The sequence below is a fragment of the Lethenteron reissneri genome, chromosome 17, assembly GCF_015708825.2.
Source record: "Lethenteron reissneri isolate LAM-NWPU_2019-01 chromosome 17, ASM1570882v1, whole genome shotgun sequence".
Taxonomy (NCBI): domain Eukaryota; kingdom Metazoa; phylum Chordata; class Hyperoartia; order Petromyzontiformes; family Petromyzontidae; genus Lethenteron; species Lethenteron reissneri.
Window position 1 is genome coordinate 6,836,197 of NC_083795.1, and position 22,315 is coordinate 6,858,511.

Here is a 22,315-nt window from a genome sequence, read left to right on the forward strand (position 1 = left end):
GGCGTGAGCCAGGCCTGCCTGGTGGAGGACTTCTCCTGGCTAAAGGAGCTCGTCCTATCGCGCCACTACGACATCGGCTTCTCGGGCCGCTCGGAGGACGCGGTGACGCACGCCCTGGGCCTGCTGAGCGACGGCGTCATGAGGGCAAGCGAGCCGGGCGCCGGCGCCGGCGGCACTGAGCGCGATGACGCCGACAGGGCCGCGCTGCCCGTCCGCCCGCTGACGCACGTGCCCGCCGTCTTCGAGATGTCCTACTACGCCAGCGGGCTGCTGCCCGTCTTCGGCCCGGAGGCCGTCGTAGGTACGGATCCCATGCACACGGGGGACTAAACTCAACTATAAACGATGTTTTATTTTACCAGGTAAGGCCCCACTGAGCTATGTAGCTTTTTTTCCAGAAACGACCTGGCCACAAATGATAGCCCCACGAAGTGGATTGTTACGTGGTACTTTATCGCAGCAGAATACTCTAAACGCATGTTAAGTCTAAACGTGGAGCGTAAAACCCGAGGACCCGGAGAACAATCCACGCGACCACGGGGAGAATATGCAAACGCCAAATAAACTGGCGTCGGGGTCAGGATCAAACCCACGACCTCCTGTATACCGGGCGAGGTAGTTAACATCTCGCCACCACGGCGGGACACACGAGGACAAACGGGGACACCATGTTCGCAAGCTTGGGCTTGTGTACGAGCGCTGCACTCGTGCGCAAACAGCGTTTGACGTTTATGGGAGGTTAAGTAGTGAGTGGCTTGTGGTGGCGGGGTGTGGCGTGTGGGCGGTGTCAGAGTGAGCTTGCACCGCCGAGTTTCTCGGTTTGATTGCACGAATTCGGGTAGCCAATCGGGGTTGAACCGTTCCCAAATGTTGCACCGCCAGCTGGTCTGCTACTTAAACTCCAGCTTGGCGGTGAACGGCGGAACGAACTCATCAGCATGAAGAGACGATCGTCATGTTTTTAGTGAGACATTACTGTTCGCAAATGCATGAACAGCTCCTATACAATAGTCCTTTACACGAAGAAAGATGACCAGATAACAATGGAAGCGCCCCCTCCCGCCATCCCTTAAATGTGAGAGTAAAGCAACAAAACAGAACAAATCCAATCGGCCTTATTGTCCCGCTACCCTGCCCCACCTTGCCCCCCATCCCACCCGCCCGGTTAGCTGCTCACTCGGAGCGCAGGTGAGAGAGATGGCCTCAGCGCCCCAATTCATCATCACGCCTGATGGCGAGTCGGAGCCACACAGACACTGCTCAGCGGGGGAGGGGGCTCCAGAGGCCTTGCTCCTCGACGTAGTGCCACCCAGAAAGGTGCCCCCCCCCCCCCCACCATCTCTTTAAGTTACTTGATCCAGGGCTCCCCCCCCCCCGTGCAACAACTGCCCCCTCCCCCCACTTTAAGATGGCAGGGGGGCGTGTGCGTGAGTGCACGTGCGGTAGCGTGGGTGGTCGGTGCACTGCGCCACGAACCTGACGTCACAAGTTCCAATCCTGGCCACAGCTAACATCGATGGTGGTATCTGCACCAGTCCAGAGCCTTCTGTAGGTCAACTCGGCCATCAATTAGTACTTGGTGCAGTGTCTCAAACATCAGCACTGGGGGAGACGAAAGTGGTCGGGCGTGGTGCTGACCACACCATCCTCTTGTACTCCGTGCTATCCTTTGCCACCGCAGCTGTCTACGTACGATGCGAAAGAAGTTCAACATACATACGATAGGTCCTCGCTAAAAACACGTTTTCCTATCGTTTTGCCGAGGCTATACGTGTGGTTGCGGGGGGGGGGATTGTTGTGTTTGCGTGCAGCGTGCGCTATGAACGCCGCGGCCCAGCTGAGGCTGGCGGACGTGGCAATGGGCCACGCGCCGAGCGAGGTGAGCGTGGACCACGGCGCCCTGCTGCTCAAGACCACGCAGCTCGCCTCGCTGCTGCTGCTCGAGCTCAACCTCTTGCCGGTAGGATGATCGTAGTGGTGGCGGCGGTGTATGGGGAGCGGCGGCGGCGTATCGGGATCGGTGGCATATGGGGGACGGTGTTGGTGGGGAGCGGTAGTGTAGCGGTTAGCGTGCTGCGCTACGAGCCTGACGACCCGAGTTCGACTCCCGCTCACGGCCAACACCAGTGACGATTATCTGAACCGGTCCTGGGCCTCCCCTAGGTCGACTGAGCCTGGTGTGGTGCTTAACAACATCGCCACTACGGATACAAAGGCGGTTAGGCGTAGTGCTGGCTAACAGCACTTGCCCCAACAGTTTGTTGAGGCTATACGGAGGATCTTTGTCTCTGGTAGAGTTATTAGAGGCGGTGATGAAGGTGGTGGATATTGTTTAAAACGTGGTTTTGCAATTTCTGAAGGTGACGTAGGTCGTAAAAGCATCTGTGGTGGTGAAATGTCGTGGATTTGGTTGTGGCAGTGAACGTCGTGATGGGATTTGTGAAGGTAGTGGAGGTTGTACAGGTGGTGGATTTCAGTTGTGAAGATTTGATGGTTGAAAAGGTGATGGTGGAGGTTTTGAAGGAAAGTTGCTTGTGGTTGGTGAAGTTAGCGGAAGGTGAACATTTGTATTAATAATTTTTAATGGCATTTCTCATCTTTTCCAGCCCTGCCACAGTCTGGAGCAGACTTGCTTCGAGACCGTTCAGAAGTTTATTGACCGCGGGAAGTTCACGTGTACCGAGGTGGGTCCTGCCCAGCTCCTCTTCGCTGGACCCGCGCTCCAACAAACCCCTCCGCTACCCGTGAACCCCATGCGTGGGCTACTGTGCTGCGGGAGGAGCTGCCACAAAGACTATATCATAGCCAACTCAGAACTTTAAAACTACACCTACAAAGTAAATTTCAAAAGCTTATCGGAAAAGAAATCAAAGACAACACCAGTAAGTTGGTTCGGGACAATTAAAGTTCTGTTTAAAACCTTTATTAAAAATACTTCAAGGATTAATTTTGAGATATAATTTCAGTACAATTTTACAGCCTTCATAGGTGGCCTTCGCTCACAGCACTTGCCCTAAAAGATCTGTTAAAGCCAATGGGGGATCTTAGTTGTGTGCCAACATGTGCGTGCGCGTGCGTGCCCCGGCGGGATCGGCGCCATCGCAGGACGACGAGGACGAGGTGGCAGGCAAGCAGACGAAGCGGTGCCACCGTGCGTCGGGACCCATGTCGCCCACGCTGGCGCCGTGGAGCGACCAGGGCAGCGACGGCAACGGCGAGGAGGGCGCCATGTGCGGCCGCCAAATCAAGGTGCAAGAATGTTGCCAACGCAGCACCCTCCTACAGCAGTGGTTCTAAATTATTGTTTGGCTACTGTACTTAAGTTGAATTTTGTTTCAGCCAAGTACTCCCTTCCATAATCGAGGTTTTTTTTGGGGGGGGGTTAGATCGAGTAAATATATAAATGTGTCGTTAAACCCGCCACCACCCGACACAGCCAATTAGTAAGGTTTGTCACGTGAACAGAATGGAATTATAAATCGTGTTAATTGGCAGCACTGTGCTCAATGCGCTTGTTGACCATTACGCACGTGTCTGTATTGAAGGTTTCCCAGAATTGGGCATAGAACCACACGCTCTGTACACTGTTGTATTGTCTGTCTCTAAGTTGCTCTCCCCTTCCCGTAGCAACGCAGCATCAGGTTTCGACTCCCGGCCTCGGCTAACATCGCTGACAAATGTGAACTGGTCCCGAGTCTCCGCTAGATTGACTGTCTTAATTGAGTACCAAATGCAGTGTGTAAATATGGGCACTGCGAAGACAAACTGAGGCCGGGCATAGTTCTGGCCACACCACCTCCTCGTACCACCATGGTGGCCTTAATAGGTGCTCGTTCAAAGCACTTGCCCCAACAGCCAATGTAGGCTAAATGGGGAATCTTTGTCTTTGCAGCTTCTGGTGCCTTCGGAGACCCTCGACTGGATGATTTTCTTGCAGCGCATCCTTGGCCCTGTCATCGAGGCCTACAGCTCAGTAGCCATTTTCCTGCACGGCCTGACAGAGCCCCTACCCGGTACTGTTGTCTTCAAAATCCCTCACTGTGCTGATTTGACCATCGTCATCATCGGCACCAGTCCATTCCATCCATCATCATCATCATCATCAACAAATACAACTTGCTGTCATATAGATTTCTGTGACGCCTTAGTCCAAGGCACTTTACAATAATTATAACATCGTACGTGAAGATAGTGGTTAGAATAAAGAGTGGGGGAATTAAAATTGGTGTTGTAGTTATGGTAACAGGAGGACAACTGGAAGTGGTTAAGGAGGGGGTAGGCCTGGTCCTAGCTAGCGGGCAGAGAGTCGCAGTAGGATGGGCAAGGGAGAATAGAGGGGTTGGCGTAAGGGGGGGGGGGGACAGAAGCGGGCGAGGTGAAGATGATTTGTTTTATGTGCAGTGGGAGTTTGCTCCAGTGAAGGGGGGCACGAAGGGATTGGCACCTCGCTGTGGGGGGGGAGCACCAGTCGTGCGTTTGGGAAACGTCTCTCGCCACCACTTGGGGTCTCTTGCGATCCGCACACTCTCTGCCGCCGGGGGATCTCCCTGTTCAAAACACTGCATTCGTCGTCCAGCTGTTCATTTGCAACAATTTACCAAGTGCCCAGATCTTACGTAGTCGAGTGAGAGATTGCCACATTTTTTTTCCTCCGCTGACGATATCTCTCACGACGGCTGCCGATGCCGATAATAATTTACACTTCTGTAGCGCCTTTCACCCCGATGTCACAAAGCCCCGTAATAAAACACATGCACACACATGCAGGCCTAACAGCCCACCAACAAAATATTTATTTGGCTCCTCTTCCGTTCCGTGTGTTCGCCAGAGAGCGAGCTCATGAAGAAGGCTCACCGCCACCTCCTGGACCGCACCGAGCGGCACGTGGCTGGGTTCGGTGAGTCTCCGTCCCTCGGCACGGTTTTGTTGTCGGCGAGGATTCCCGTTCACTGTGAGTGTGCGTCCCCGACTCGCGTAACGCCCTTCCCCACCTCTCCCCCTCTCCCTTCCCCCACCTCATGTCGTTGCGTTTCAGATGAGAGCGCAACCATGAGTTTGGCAAGGAATGCCGTGACCACGTTCAAGGAGATCGGAGTAAGTGCTTCTTGATTATATTGTGTGCCTACATACACGGGGCACGGGAGGAGTTGGCAACCAAAAATATCAAAAAAAGCAATTTTTTTCGAATTCGGTCAAAAAAACTCTTATTTCAAGAGCCACAACGCAGGTGTGAATACGAGACGGTGATCACTAATAAATAACGTCACGAAGCAGTCCTGAAAGAGCCGCAGGTTGCCGACCCCTGTGCATACATCTACGGCCTATATCGCAATCCAGTGTTACATCGGGGCCTCCTTATTGTGACGTAAAGACGTTAGAACGCGTTCCCGGAAATCACTGTCGTCGTAAATCGGATCGCCGTTAATCGGCACCCTATTTCCCCCCAAGCAGTAGAAACATTGCTGGCCGATTTGCTTTTCCTGTTTATTAGCCACATTTAACAGGATTCGATACGTACAAAAAAAATCCACAAAAACACTCGAGTAACAAAAAACTCCACGCAAAGTCACTTCGAAAACCAGACCGACTCGATTCAAATGTGTTCGGGGTCGTGTCGGAAGATGCGCGTTGTAAATCGAGTTCCTGCGTCGCAAATCGATCCTTGATGGCATCGTTTAAATGTCGTAAATGTGGATCGGTCTTTCAGAAACCGGAACGCCGCCTGTACAGTACAGCAATTGCTTTGTCTGCAGTGCCTTCTACTGACCACCACAGCCCTATGAGCACCTGTATGTCTGTGGTTGTCGTCATCCAAGCACTGTCTAGGCTCTAACCTTGCTTGAGCTGTCGAGATCTGATCACATCAGCACATTCCAGGCGATTTGGTCGTAAGCTCTGATTATACCCTAACGTGTTAAACACTCGGCAGGCTGCAGTCTACACCCCTACCCGGTGATTCTTGTAAATTGAACGGCGCCCTGGAAAAAGTTAATAACCAAGATTTTTACTAATAGCCCATGATGGCTTCCTTGGAACACTCCTCCGCCTCTGATCTCTGCACCTGATTGGGTTCCGTGATGACGTTGTCCTGCTGCACTATTTAGGGCTGGAAGCAGGTGGATTGCTTCACTCTTCTGACAAATCGTCCGATGATGCTGGATGTAATTACCAGCAAAACGTTGTACTCAAATTGTAAATTTCCTGGATTTACTCTCCAACACGCCGGTGGGCTGAAGTAGTAACTAATTGGCGTTTGTTTACGAGACAAATCCCTTACTAATTGGCTGTGTTGGGTGATGAAGGGTTACGACACGCAATCTAACCCAAAAACCTTTATTATGAATAATATTGGTCGCGAAAGCCTACGTGTTAAACTTCCTTGGAACACTGCAATCCGCGAGTGTACCGTCTACCTGCAGAGGGCCGCACAAAGAACTTTACTAGTTCACTCCAGCTTAGTCCACGTAATTGGTCCGTCAACAAAAGCCCGCTTTCTGAACCATAAGATGTTGATGCTTGTTAAGATCCTTTCCCCTAACACCCCTTTGTCACAATTCATCTTGAAATACAAGAATCGTGTTTTTCCAATTGTTGCGATTTTACTTTCGTTCATTTGTTCTACGTCTCTTGTTGTGATAGCTTCATGCAGTTAAACACAACATTGGCGTGTAATTTCCATACAATTTGCATAATCTCTCTCTGACCCACGCATGTGATTTGACGCACGCATTGCGAGCTCAGGAATCGCTCATCATCCGACGTGTCGTTTACATGCAACTGCGACACGCCTATTCATTTTCTATTTCGCTCTGCGACAATTGCGAACCAGGTGCTCACCGAGGTGCAGGAGGAGAGCCGAACGTTGCTGAACGTGGCCGAGGGAGTGCGGGCGGGAGCCGGCATGCAGAGGCTGGCCGAGTTCGTGCTGCAGTTCACGCCATGACAGCGCTCGTCAAAGCCCCCGGCCCCCGTTGAGCCAAGCGCCATCGTCTTCTACCGCGCTCCGTCCTCCGCGTCGCTGGCGCGGACGCTCCGCGGCGATGCGAACGTCCCCCCCCCCCCCCCCCCCCACTTGTGACGGAGCGACGGTCGATCGCTCGCTGCCGCTCTGGCGTGTCGCGAGCTGTGGCCACGGACGCGTACGCCGCCGCTCGTCTGCCTTTAATAACAACAAAATAATAATGATAATTCACCAGAGAGAGAGAGGCCACCTTGAGCAGTGAGGGGGGGGCGCGGGGGTCGAGGTATATAACACCTTGGTCAAAACAGGCAGTCTCTCGATTGTAGTTGCTGCCGGCTGCGGCGGTTTCCGAGCGACGGGTGTCTCGGACCAGGTTCCAAGTTTTCGTCGGCGGTATTTGGGTAAATGCAGAAGTGCTTTAATTAATATGCGTTTGCACATCTTCGGCCGTTTTCTTTGGTTTTTGATAGTAGCTTCCAGACGTAAATGCAATACGCTGTCGAAGATACAATTTGCACTGCTCAGCCACGCACGCACAGTAACCGGCGCACGGACACATCGATCCAGCCCACCCTGGCAATTGTGCCTCTCCTTCAAAAGCCATTCAACCAGTTGCAGACAACTTGCCATTACCAACACTGTGTAGGGTCTGACCGGGGCTTAATTTCTCGCCAAATATTTTTTTTAAGGTTGTTGGTAAATGGGAGCATAGGCCTAGAGACAGAGCCGGGACCATAGTCGAGGTTTGACTGGTTTAGGAAGTCAGCTACACATGCTTCATGTGGTCAATCACAGCAGTGACATGGCGCCTTAAGTAAGCGTTGTGTATACTTGACGTGATGTGCCGGGCGCAGAATTTTTTGTTCTCATCGCCAACATGGACCGACCTTGTCTGAAATTAAGCCCAGCGTAATGACGTGAGTGGTGGGTTTTGAATTGTGAGATAGGAAGGCAGGTTGTTGGTCAGATAATGTCTGGGGGGGGCCAGGTTCCTCTGTAATATCACTTGGTTCGGCAGTAGTACATGCGTGCCGAACTTTTCCATCACTGCACAGGGCATCTCATGGGAACTGCCGCTCACTTAATCCATAGAATGCCTTCTATTTGAATCGACAGCTATTAAAACAAATCTGCATAGTATTGCAAAGCAATGCACTTCGTGCTGTATGGTGTGGTCGTGTCGTCTCGTTGGAGACCAACACAAACTTGCTTTGTAGCGCGTGTCAAAAAATGCGACCCAACGGTCACCGACGCGTTTTCAAGACGTCGAGGGATGAAGTTAGTGTGTGTACTGTCTTTTGCGTTTAACTAGCACATTCTTATTTAGTGATAATTATACATTTTAATGTTTACAAGTTTTTATTTCTAAAAACACTAAGTTGTAGGTCTTCCAAAGACTTGTCACCGATTGTGATCAATAACCACTTTTGTGTTGAAGCTGCTGCTAAAACTGCCTGGGTTGTTGGTGCTTGCTATGTGACACGATGGCCTTGTCATTTCTGTGACGCGACTACAAAAAAAATTGCGTTTGATGCATGCGACAGAATAGCATGCTCTGCGAAAATAATATGTAACACTGAGCCCTAACCATAGCATCATAAGTTACAATTATTAACGATACTAACTAATAAAACAATTATCCTCGTAAACCAATAACCAAGTAGGTGTGAATACGAAATTAATATTTTTGTTTCCTTGTAGGGGAAACAATTGCAGAATTTCAAGAAAAAATAACGTCACTTACAAACAGTGCTTGATATGGTGTTTGTATGTATGTATGTTGAACTTCTTTCGCACCGTACGTAGCTAAACATGTTCATCGGAGGTGCGGGTGAAGGACAACAAACTAAACACGAAAAGCAGTTCTCAAGAAAGCAGTTCTCAAGAAAGCAGTTTCCTATCTCGATTTAAAAGAGTGCATAGCTCCAGTGGCTTCCTAATATCGTAAGGAAGAGTTGTTGAGCAGCTAGTGTCAGATCAGAGCAACGCTGCCTTAAAGCAGTGTAAACGTGCACGTGGTGCTGAAAGTGAAAGAGGTCTCATTTTCTCCAGGGCTTTTAAGAGAACCACCCCGTTCCGAGATCACGTTGATGTCTCAATGTGAATTTTTGTTCTTGGAATTTGGTTTATTTTGATCGATCACACGAGGAAAAGCGAGTGGCCAAGTGTGAAGTTGATCGTTGAGCAATAAAGTCAACTACTTTTGTTTTACTTTTTATTTTACCAACTAAGGCCCACTGAGCTGTATAACATTTTTTTTCAGTATCAACCTGGCCACAAATAATAGCTCAACGACGAAGTGGCTTATCGTGTGGTAATTTATAGCGGCAAAATGCTCTAAACGCGTGATGTTGATTCTAAATGTGGGGGGGGGAAACCGGAGGGGCCGTAGAAAAATCCACGTAACCACGGGGAGAACATGCAAACTCCAAATATACAGGAGGCATCAGGGTCTGGATCGAACCCACGAACCTCCTGCATGCCAGGCGAGGTAGTTAACATCTCACCACCTTGGCCACAGTGTGAAGCCACGAGACACCGTCCTGCCACTGATAAAAGTGTATCCATATAGTGGTCCACATTCTTGCCACTTGTATCCGGGAATGCTCATTAATAATGTCTGCAACGTATGATAAAGGATTATTATAATTGTCCATGAATGTGAAAAAGTTAAGGTCATGTCTAACACCCCTTTTGTGTAAATATAGAACGTACATTTTGTGGCACGTTTTTGAAGTGTATTGTATAAAGTGCACGTTTTTTGTGTTGCAGTGTTTCAAATTTGGACGTTTTATTAAGGGCAGTAATCATCTGCATAATACTCCCCGCTTTAAACGTTGTCCTTTTATTTTTAATCGTCTCAAACATGAGCCTGAGCGTGTACGCCACCTTACATGTGCATTTAAAAGAACGGGCCACCAAATGAACTACTTCAAATATGCTACTTGTGAAAGCCACTGGACAGTTACGCTGCAAGTTCCTGTGCATGGTTTAACCCAGGTGGAGCTCGGCGGCCGTGACACGAATTCATATCTTTGTCCACTTGGTGTGGGGATGGATTTTTTTTTCATCGAGTGGGGAATGATATAAAGTAGATTTTTTTTTTGAGAATCGACGAGTTGGTTTCAGATTCTTTCGCAAGATGTGAATATAAGGGGTCCGTTTGTAGGGGGGGGGGGGGGAAGCAGTGATGTTTTTTTGTTTGTTTATGTACGTTTAACTGAAATGCGTGCATTTTTGCGTAAATGTATCGTCGATGGCGCACAACTGTATGATGTACGACTTGAATACAACAACGTTGGTAGTTACAGCAGGCTCGCCTTGCATCGGGAATTAACTCATTTGGTTTGTTCGACTTGTCACAAACTTGCGTGCGGTGTCATCGGCTGGGTGATGCCCCAAAACCAATTCTCTTGAAGTTTGTCGACAGAAATAAGCAATGGCAATTGCAGTACTGAACGCGTTCACATGCCTGCTTTTGCGTTTGATAACATATTATACAACTATCAATACAAATAAAGGGCTTGCAGATTCGTAATAAAAAACACATGTTACTCAAGTCAAGTCTCGTGCGTGGATGTGTGCGAATGCCATCACTGTCCGAATTGTTGATGTTTAACAGTGACGGGCATCCAGCCGCAGAGACGTGACAACAATGTCATCATCGTCAGCCGTGATCCATCCACATCTGGATGAAGGGCCTCCCTTTGCCACCCTCGTACGTACGGTCCTGCGATGTGACGATCCAAATAGTACCTGCACAGGGGCTGATTTTATCGCTCGCTTCCTCGCTCTCAGGGGTAGATATCCCTTTGGGCACGTTCGCTCTTTTGGCTGCCACTACATCAGTCGTCTTGACCACCAGCCATACCTTCTACCAACTCAACTTGTCCTGCCTGAGCCTATTTTTCTTAACGGTTTAGAATGCCTTGAACCGGAATGTTTTCTCATCCACGTGTTGCTCGCACGCGAACTCCGTTTTATCCTCGCAGCAACGGCTTTTGGCTGGCCATCGAACAAAGACGGTCACTGCATCACGTGCTTTCAGATGCGCTTCTGCTGTCGTCTGGAACGTTCTTCCGATATTAGGAAGCCACTGTGAGCTATGCACGATTAAATCTAGATTTAAAAGTCAAATTATTTTTAGAACTGCTTTTTGGTGTTTAGTTTGTCCTTCTCCCACACACCTCTGATTAGCACGGTTGGCTACGTACGGTGCAAAAGAATTTCAACATCTGTGTGAATTTCCAAGCACGCATCACCATGCGTCATGCACACTGGTTAATTCACGTGAAATAATTACGTGTGAAACCCGCACGGAGTCTTGTGATTTCTTTGAGCAAGTTGAAAAATTAGCTGAGCTTGGTGGCAATCTGCCGTGATCCAGCATACTGGAGGTCAGGTTTGGTGAATTTCATGCAAATTTGAGTAACTCTCAAACCGGCTTGGCAGAAAGGTGGTTACCATTGCATCATTTGGGTTCGTGAGCCCATCTGATATACCCCCCCTGTGGGTACTGTGAATAACTCGTTAAGAATACATGGGGGAAAATATTTCAATGCAATGAGCAGTATATGGTAGTGTAGCAATTTTCTTGAACAAGGTTAAAGTAAACCGTGAGCATAGACCAGATTTTCACTTTCTCCCGAGATGACATTACTTGAGCGTTTCCAATGTCCGTATGTGGCCAATAACGGTGAATTGCGTAAACACCGTTTCAAATGAGTGGGATTCTCAATCGCTCATTCGCCGTATAAAGCGGTACTACTCAAGTGTAATCCGCCTTAGTTGCTACCATTGTCTGCGCTGGCCCAGGGGCAAAATGTATTCGCGCATGGAAAAGGAGCACGCTGAGAAATGTCTGGCTGAGGCAGTGGGTGGCGGTATTGCTTCGTGCCTTACGGTAAGTACACAGCAGCCGGGAAGCGCCAGATCTCGGAAGCTAAGCAGCGTTGAGCCTGCATAGCGCATTGGGGCAGTGCAACAACATCAACCGCTGGATAGTCACCGCTTCCCTGCCGCGTCTGTGCTCCCCGCTATTACCACGCACAGCACCGCCCTGGTAAAGGACGACTTAGGGGCCGTCCATAAATGACGTCACGCACCTGGGGGGGGGGGTGGTTGATAAATGTGAAGTCACAAAAATGCGCAACTTTAGAAAACACGTTCTACTTAATTAAATTGACTTTTTAATAAATGTGTTCTCCTACAACATCAGAGTGCAGCGCCACATTAAATACGCACTACAATGACAATAGTTTAAAGCGATTTGAAGCATGTTTTATTTATTTGGGGGGGGCAGAGCTTTGTGACGTCATATTTTAAGGGGGGGGGTCTGACTTTTTGTGACGCCGTGTGACGAATGGGGGGGGGGGGGGGGGGTGTAAAAAAATCGTCCAAAATCGCGTGATGTCATTTATGGACGGCCCCTTACAACACCGCCGCCGTTCTCCACGTACGGTGGCGTCACCGCGGCGCACAGGACTCACGATGAACCCACGTGTCGGGCCCAGGGGTCGTCAACCTGCGGCTCTTTAACAACTGCCCCCTGACGTCATTTGTGAAGGAGCAGCCGTCTCGTATTCGCACGGCACTGCGGCTCTTGAAATATTGAGCGTTGACCGAATTAGAATTGAAAAAAGTTTCGTTATTTTGCTTTTTTTCTTCTTGGTTCTTTCGGTAAAGTCACGTAGAATGGAAATAATAAAATAATAAAAATTAAACAAAATAACATAATTCTCACGACGTTTCGGCCACAACGCAAGCAGCCGTCCTCAGGTGGAGAACAGGTTATTTTGGTTGCCGACCCCTGCTATAAACTTGCATAGCTGTATTTGTCAGTAGCAATACTGACGGGGGGGGTGGGGGGGGGAAGCTACGTGGATATACATCGAGGATATGCCTGAACGTTCAAACGCGACTGTGCCTTGTGGTGGGAGAGACACCGTGAACAGCGGCTACGCGTTGGCGTAATTGCCACGTGTTCGGTTCACAACGGAGCGCTCGTTTCAAGTTTGTGCTCGTACCGATGCTAATTGACGTAGCGACGCACCCGTCAGCATCATCCCAACCCTGCCTGACATCTCACAAAGACGGGAGCTGTTCAATAAAACCTCGTGGGTCGTGGTGGGGGCGGGAGGGCGTGCCCAGAATACTTGCTCCCACGTGGCGAGTTAATGTTATTGATGTCACTGTTGTTATTACCGCTGCTGCGGCGCAATAATAACAATAATAACAATGGAACGAATGAGTGGCGAGGATGAATGTGGGATGAGAGAAATGCGAGTCCCGGCGGGGAGAATCCGTGCCGACGACTATTTATACCGCGGGCATTCCGCCTGCCGCGCACGTGAGTTGTGACCTCCATGGCTGGCGCAAAGGCACGGGTTGTGTTGTTTGGGGGGCGGGGGGGGGGGTCTGGTGTGGGGGGCACGGATATTGCGTGCGGGGCGTTATATTCTTTGGGTCTTTCGGTAAAGTCGCGTAGATAGTTCCTGGGAGTTGGGGGTTTGGTGCAGTGTGTTGGATTGTTGGTACCGCGTGCTGGGAGCTTGCACACTGGGGTATTGCTGTCAATTGCTGGGTAGTTGAGTATTCGGTTATTGAGTGTTTTATGTGCTAGCTACTAGGAGTTGGAGCTGATTGAACTGGGTGGTTGTGTTGCTGGATGTTGCATGTGTGCAGAGTGCTATTGGTGTGTATGTGTGTGTATACGTTAAACGCCACTTGGTATTTGTACCATGTGCTGGACACTGCGTACTTGAGGATGGAGGCTCGGTTCTGTACGTGTGCTGGGTGGCTGTGTGCTGGGCGTTATACTTGCGCGTGGTGCTACGTGTGCGTTCGAATCCACTGGGTATTTGTACAATGTCATGGGCACTGCTACCACATGCTGGGTGTCTGTGTGTGTGTGTGTGTTCCATATATGCAGGGTGCTGTGGACGTACGTAATGGGTTAAGAACGGCACTGTGTGTGTGTGTGTTGGGGTGAATGCACGCAGCAGCAGCAGCTGTTGGCGAGTCGCCCCAACTGCTCCCAGGGAACAATGCGGCTCTGTCCTGCAGCGGGCCAGGTGCGCGTGCGTCGATTGCGAGTGGCGATCGACACTGCGTCGCTGTCGACTGCGCGAAAATTGTCGTCATCGCACCCCGACATTGCGATGACCGAGCTCGTGTTAATCACATTTTTTTTTAAACACCACGATTTTGGTGTCGCAATGGAAACCGCCCGAGTATTGTCCATAATAAGTGATTTTTCTTTTTGCACGTATCTCCATCACTTTTAAGAATACTAACCTTAATATTCTTGGTTCTTTCGGTAAAGTCACGTAGAAGGGAGATCGAAACATCGTGCGAATTAAATTTTTTATGTTTATTATTTTATTATTTCCCTTCTACGTGACTTTACCGAAAGAACCAAGAATATGAATTCCTGCAGTCACGAAAGCTTTACATCGAAACAAACTTTAATGCTTGTAATAACAAAATAACTACCTAAAGGTAAGCTTCTTGATTGGAATTGTTTTACGGTTATCGTCATTATTTTTGGATACGATAGCATTATATACTCGAGTATGCTGGATAACAAAAACGGTCCATGGGTTTACTTTCAAAAGACACGCCATGTATTGTGTGACACACACGTGACACAAGCGTATCTGCAATTGCTGAATAATTAATAGAGTTCCCTTATCAATTCATACCCTTTTACCCAGGAAAGATGAGTCTCAAGACTCATTTTCAGGAGGGCCCTCTGCTATTGGGGGGCCAGATTTGTCATGCATTTGGTAAATTGGCTTCGTGTTGAAGGAAATCTCAAAAAGCCCCGGAAGAAAAACCCAGCCCTGCCTTTCTCTCCTGACCACACCTCACAGACCTGCGCCGGTTTACCTCGAACACCTGAAGCCGATCTCACTCGACATTGACTCTGAACAAAGCATTCACCTACGTCTCGTCTTCAGCCGTCCTCGATCCGAGGGTTGGCCGCACCATGGACACATCCTTCGCCACTGACTTCTGTCTTCGCCATCCTCATTGTCTGTTCCAGCGTGAACCTCGTCCATGCTTTGATGTTATCCATCCGTGTCTAACCCCGGTCTTCCTCGCGCACGTGAACCGGGTATTGTGCCTTTCACAATCTGCTTTTCCAAATAACTTCAATCTTTCGCATGGCATGACCAATGCGGGCTAGCTTTCTTGATTGCATCGCCTCTAACAGTTGACCTGCCTTGGATCAATTTCTTCACCATCGTAAGCACTGCGATAACAATGCAATTACGAGTCATTGACCTTGCGTGCAAAACGCGTCCGCGGGGTTCTTATCAATCTGCTATGCTCAGTTGTGCCGCCAGGGGTCGCCGCAGACGGACAGATGGAGACGAGCAGTAGCCGAGTTGATCCACAGTGATCGACTCCCCAGCAGTGATTGACAATAGACTCCGCAGTGATCATCGAATCCCCAGTGAGCATTGGCTCCACGTTAGTCTTTGAGAACAATTGTAATCGTTCACCATTCGTCGTCCTCGTGATTATTGGGCCTCACAATCGTGAGTGCAGCAAACACAAAAATAAAGATCTCCCGTTATTACCTTCACAGACTGTTGGGGCAAGTGCGGTTAGCGATTTGAAGCTTTCGTGACTGCAAGGATTCATATTCTTAGGTTTTTTCGGTAAAGTCACGTAGGTAAAAAATTAAAATTAATAAATCATTAAAAAAATGTTTTACCTACGTGTCTTTACCGAAAAAAACTAAGAATATACGGTTAGCGAGTAGAACACAACAGTCGCAATGACGCACGTGGGATTGTGATAAACTGGCGCGGTTGTTCACGCACACAGCGCTATAAACCTGCCCCGTGCTGAGTTCGATTCTTGGCAAAAAGGCAAATTTTAGGTGATATCCGAAGCGGTCTTGGGTCTCCCTTCAATATCCCGCATTGACCCAGGCTGGTGAAGTATGGACCAACCGATTCCCGTGATCGACACAGTGCGCGGGAGGCTGCAATACAGCATTGTATTGACACTGGGTTAAAATGTCTGATTTTATACAACTAAATGAAATATATTGCAGGCCCTGTTTTTTTTTGTATATAAATGAGTATTACCATGTCGACGAATCTCGACGATTGAGTAGGTCTCACTTGACGTCTCCGTTTTAAACAATTTGGGCCAAATCGCGTCTACTTTTCAAAACGGGCCGTTCCTCGATTCCGATTGGCTCTCAATCGCCAGCAGCCCCCGACCGATCCACTGCTGGATGAATGCCTCGGCCACAAGCCGTCGCCACGTCTCACGATCCTGTAATGAAAACAAATTAGCTCTCGGTTGCCTTTTAAAAAGCAAGCGACGCAGCTTAAAGTATGAGAATACCGGAAGAGATCGATACGCTGTTATACAATCCGTTCCTTTTCAGTAGCTTAAAACGGGGCTGGCTGTACGTATGCATGCTGAACTTCTTTCGCACCGTACGTAGCCAATCGTGCTGATCGGAGTTGCGGAATAATTACGACACAACAAACACACAGCAATGCTGCTGTGTGTTTGCTATCCGAGATGTCCCGTGGTGAGTGGCGTCCAACAAACTACCCTGCTCCTTCGAAACCCGGCGTTTGGGCCCCACCGGCCCGTGAGGCCCGCCGCTGCGCAGTTGCACCGCCTGCACACTGGCTAGCTACCACCCCCCACCACCCACCCCACCGCGCACTGCATTGCGGCTTGCGCACAACTCAACAGACCCAAACACCGAGGAGCGGTCGTCGGTGATAGCGATGGGCTTGCACTTTGCACGTGGCGCGCTGTGTGGAATTGCGTTAAACCATTAATGACTGAGCCATCGCTGTGGTGAGTAACGCCACACCTGTGCTGTGGGGGCTATGCCGAAGCCGGTGGGGGGTCGGGGGGTTGGGGGATGGAATTTGTCGGGGTGGGGCGGAGTGGGGGTTCAATTTAATGTGGGTCTCGTACCAAGGGACCGTCTCCTTTGTGTCGTTTACAGCCTCATAAGGAATTCAAATGCCAGGCACACTGAGTGCTAAATTAAGTCTAAATGCAAACGCAGTCTTGTGCGCTTTTTTGTGCATGTGTGTCTGTGCGTGCGTGTCTTGTGTGTGTGTGCGTGCGATGCGGGTAAATTAATATGCGAGGGCTTAAACGCGTGCTAATTTGCAAAGCGAGCACCGTTATTACTACATGTCTGGATTTAGTTCGCTGTGAAGTGACGGCACGTGCTGTACGGCGGCTATCCGTTTATAGATACCCCGCTCAAATAACCATGCGCGGGCATAGATAATTAATTCGAGAGAAAACGGCATTTTTTATTTCAAAGCCTCTCCACGCGTCTCCCTGCCAATCTCGGTGCACGGTAATACATCTATTTGAAACACTCTCCTCTTGTAAGATGCGGGCCTTCTCGCGAACCGTGCCGGCCTTCAGAGGCGCTTCTCGCTCACAGTCACAGCGCTCACACCAACCGTCTGTTGGTGGCTATACGGGGGAGGCGGGCGGAGGGGGGGTCATTGTCTTTGTGGTTGCACAAAAGTGAAGGTGAATGGAGTGTCACGCAGATAACTGTCAATGACCGCTCCCCCCCCCCCACCTTACCCCACTCTACACCGCGTGGTTATTTTAAATGCCCGCTGCCTGGACGGTTTAACGGCGATCCGGTCACGAGCGCTCCCCTAGGTGCCAAAAACAAAGGCAAGATACTCCCCCCACCCCCCCCCCCCCGTATAGCCTGTAACATATTGTTGGGGCAAGTGCTGCTAGCGAGCACCTATTGAGGCTGGAACGGCACACGAGGGGAGTAGGTGGCCAGCACCACGTCCGGCCGCCGCCTTTCTGTGCTCAGTGGCGATGATGCTTACACACTGACATCGGGGAGGCCCAGGACCGGTTCAGATAATCGTCACTGGTGTTGGTGGCCGTGAGTGAGAATCGAACTTCGGGTCGATGAGTTCGTAGCGCAGCGCGCTAACCACTACGTGCTAACCGCTACACCACCGATCCCCACTCCCCTAGGTACAAAGATCAAAGATCCCCCATATATCCTGAACAGACTGTAGGAGCAAGTGCTGTTAGCGAGCACCTATGAAGGCTGGAACGGTACACGAGGGGGTGGGTGGGCCAGCACCACGCCCGACCGCCTTTGTCTCCCTAGTGGCAATGTTTACACACCTCACCAGGTACTCATTTGAGGCTGAGTCGACCTACGGGAGGCCCGGGACCGGTTCAGATAATCGTCACCGGTGTTGGCCGTGAGCGAAAATCGAACTCGTGTCGCTGGGTTCATAGCGCAGCACGCTAACTGCTACACCATCGATCCCCACTCCCCTAGATACGTACACTCACACACACACACCGCCTTGCGACAGGCAAAATCGTATCTGTGTCTCGCGTTTGGAAGGTAGGGTTCGGGGATTAGCCATTGATGCAGTCAGCACGTTCGTGAGACACAAGATTACACGTTTTTTTTATCTGCCTGCAAAAAAACAAAACCCTCAACATTATTTGGCCAATCGAGGTCGAATGGGATCAGTGGTCAGAGCACTGATCCTGGGTCCATATCTGGATGGCGGGGCTGTCCTGGCTGCCTCGATTGTTATTTTTGTTGCCATTCTTGTTGGTGGTGGGCCCCAGTTGCTCTGTCCTGGGTTGTGCCGCAATGTTGCTCCCTCAACTCTGCCCGCGCTTCTCCGCCCAGATCACCTACCTGCCAGACTGCATTTCGATGCGAGAAAAAATAATTTGTTGTGCTTTGTCTTGGATACGATGCCAATGACATAATTGGAATAAGGCTTTTATGTCTAAATAATAATAAAACTCAAACATATCACCATCATTTTTTTTCCTGGGTTCACAGCAACATTTTCCTCTTGCGAGGAAAATTACTCAAAAAGGATTGTGCTAAAAATCCTAAGCAGGTGACCCCTCTTAAAAACGGGTCTTGAAACTCATTCGAGGCTTTCCTGGGTAAATAACGAATTAAATATTTTGTGTCTTAATACAAATCCACGTTCACCGCCGGGACTTGCCATCGAGCTAATGCCGGACATCTCAATTTCATCGCTTGCCCCGGCCTTCCTGACCCCGGTTAGTGCAATTGTTTTTTTTTCTAATTTTATTCCGCTAACCGTAATTGGAAAATGATTGCGCGGCTTACATCTCTAACCTGATAATCCTCATCCTCCCTCGAATGGCAGCGAGGGGCAATGAAGTTCACCCATTTTTTTTTCTTTCTCGAGTTCCCCCCTCCCCCCCCGAGCAGAACGCCAGCCCCCCACCATCTCCATCTCCTTTGCTCCCGTCCTGCCCCGACCGTATGTGTATCGTGCCGGACACGCAGCGTCCTGGATTATGAGCTTAACCATTCCTCTCTGCCCTTTCTGCCGGCGAAACCGCGGCGAGCAATCCCGACCACAGTCCCACCACCACCATCAACCACCACCACCAACACAAACCCCCCCCCCCCCCACGTCCTCCACCCACAGCAACCACCACCGACAGACCTCCTCTGCGTCGCGTTTGCGGCAGGAGACGAGCGGAGTGCATAGGCGCAAGATGCTGCATTAGCAGCACGCGCGCTTTACACACAAAAGACAAAGATCCCCCGTATAGCCTTAACAGACTGTAGGGGCAAGTGCTGTTAGCGAGCACCTATGAAGGCCGGAACGGTACACGAGGGGGTGGGTGGCCAGCACCACGCCCGACCGCCTTTGTCTCCCCAGTGGCGATGTTTACACACCGCACCAGGTACTCATTTAAGGCTGAGTCGACCTAGGGGAGGCCCAGGACCGGTTCAGATAATCGTCACTGGTGTTAGCCGTGAGCGGGAATCGAACCCGGGTCGCCAGGTTCATAGCGCAGCGCGCTAACCGCTACACTACCGCTCCCCACACACACATATACACACACACGTGATAACGTTAATCTCTTATGCAAATCCACTGCTAGCTTGAATGCCTCCCCATGCGATATTGGTCTTGTGAGTTGTTTTTATCATACTTCGCTGGTTATTGCCCGTTGTGTAATGATTGTGCTCATGATAGTAATACAATTTATATATCGTTTTGTACTTTTTTTTAAACGTCTTTATAAAGTATCGTATTATTATTCTTCTTCTTTTGCATGTGCACACGTGTTTCGTGCAATGTCCCATCACGTGTAGGCGCATTGCGATGCCGCATTACACCTCCACGTGGCTATGCGCGCATGATATTTGCATGGATATTGCTCTTTGCGTGGGGTCCGTGTTTGCCCTAGATTAGGCGATGCCCCAAGTCAAGTCCAATGCAATGGCAATAAGACCCTGCAGACTCGCGTTTGGTTACGCTGGGTCAGGAGACCTAACCTCTCTGTGCCTCATGCGCTCCGTCATTTATTTAGAGTTTAACGAAATTTCTCCTTCTTACGCCAGCATCGCGTCGCGCGTACGTGTTGCGTTTATATATATGTGGGGTGCGGCAGTTTGGCGCACTGCGCTATGAACCCGGTGACCCGAGCGAAATTCCCAAACTTGGGTGTCCTCTGAGTGAGCTGGGTCCCACCCTTCCACAGGTCCACCCGGCGTTTGTGCGCCGTGCAGGTCTCGATAGGACCTTGCTGTCAGCAGCGGTCGGCACGCTGCGCCGTGAACCCCGGCCACGTGAGCTCGCTTCTCAGCCACGGCTAACATCAGAAGCGACAACCAATCTTGGCCGCCGTCGAACTGCACCGAGCTGCACTGACCAGAGTTGTGAAATATGGTCAGACAACCCTCCACACGACCAACATATCGTGGCAGAAGGCCTTCAGCAATATTACACTGACGAAGGGCGCACCTCCGATTCGCACGGTTGGCTACGTACGGCGCGAAAGAAGTTCAATAAAAAGTGTCAATTGCAGGCGACGGTGAAACGCGTGAAACTGGATTTTCCCAAACTATCCGTACCGCGTTGAGACCCCCTTCACGGTCGAGACCCGCTTATACTCTTAGGTTTTTTCGGTAAAGTCACGTAGGTAAAAATAATAATAAAAATAATAAAATAATAATAAATGAAAATAACTCAATTAAATCACGACGTTTCGGAGGCAACACAAGTCTCCGTCTCCAGGTGGGACCGTCACAGCTAAATTTACTGTATTGACTGATTTAATTGAGTTATTTTCATTTATTATAATTTGTATTTTATTTTTATTATTATTTTACCTACGCGACTTTACCGAAACGACCTAAGAGTATGAATGCCTTGCAGTCACGAAAGCTTCAAATCTAGAACGAGACCCCCCTTCTTCGCCGTCTTACTGAGCGCCTTCGCCGTTGCGCTCGTTGCCACGTCTAATCTCCTGACCCCCCCCCCCCCCTCAAAGTGTGTGTGGTGGGGGGCCTGGTGGGGGCGGGGGGGCGGGGGGGGGGGGCTATGGGGTGGGTAGGGGAGTCCTCATTGTCGGAGCCGCAGACACAATGGGCCGTGCATGTCTTTGCAAGCCACGCTGGGAATTTGTCCGGCTGCTTTGGTGTGCGCGGGGCCGCATTGTGGGGCGATCTTTTCCACGTCTCCACTAATTCCCTGCAGCCGTCGTCCGCGGGTGAAAGCGCGCCGATTTTAAGCCGGGGTCGCCGTTAAATGGGGCTGCCTCCCCTCCACTGGAGGGACAAACATTCGGTAAACAGACAAATGGGCGTAAGAATTAGCCATTTAACTCGAATGTTTGAGATGGAATGATTTTGAACTGCAGTGCTCAATGGGGGAGAGCACTGAGGACTTAGAAAATTGAATAAATACGATCCGGGGGTATAATTGTAGCGAGTGGTGCTTTTGACTAAATCGCAACCCCCCCACCCACCCCCGCTAGCACGGTTGGCTACGTACGGTGCAAAAGAAGTTCAACGTACACCACATACCCCGGGGCCCCGTGTCGCCCAATCCTGTCTCGTCTGCGAGGCGAAGCATGGCTGAGCCTGGTTAGTTACACGGTAGGGACACCACACCAGGGAATGGCAGGTGTTACTGTCGGTTTTGTCTGTGAGACGGACACAATATTTCAGTTACTGTGATGGATTATTATCGAGAGGGAACCTGGGGTCAATGAAAACTAAATGTTGTCATCGTCGTTCGTGACGAATTGCAATCGTCGTGTAATTAAATTGGTCATTTCAGCTGAAACAATACCGCTGCGACGCTAATTGTATTCAGATGACCCTTGGCCTGATGTCCACACGCGACCTTTGAGTGACACCTTCTCACAATGCCCGATGGGCTTTCTTTGGAGGTTCTTCAGTTTCCTCCCACAAAGTGGTGGTCAAAGGCACGAGTTGGGCCCCCCATGAGAACAACCATGAGATGTGTTTTAAACAGACGTATAAAATAACAAACAAAC

The 22,315-nt window shown here is 50.0% G+C and overlaps 1 protein-coding gene across 1 annotated transcript in view; it reads left to right on the top strand.

The window, feature by feature from the left end:
- The window catches only part of GPAM (glycerol-3-phosphate acyltransferase, mitochondrial), a 29,067-nt gene extending 18,547 nt beyond the window's left edge, over nt 1-10,520 (top strand). Inside the window, exons 14-21 of the mRNA XM_061552987.1 lie at nt 1-301; nt 1,812-1,960; nt 2,607-2,684; nt 3,106-3,249; nt 3,893-4,013; nt 4,829-4,897; nt 5,036-5,094; nt 6,830-10,520. Of these exons, the coding sequence (XP_061408971.1) occupies nt 1-301; nt 1,812-1,960; nt 2,607-2,684; nt 3,106-3,249; nt 3,893-4,013; nt 4,829-4,897; nt 5,036-5,094; nt 6,830-6,943 (1,035 nt within the window). The 3' untranslated portion in view covers nt 6,944-10,520. The remainder of the gene's footprint in view (nt 302-1,811; nt 1,961-2,606; nt 2,685-3,105; nt 3,250-3,892; nt 4,014-4,828; nt 4,898-5,035; nt 5,095-6,829) is intronic.
- The last annotated feature ends 11,795 nt before the right edge of the window (nt 10,521-22,315 follow it).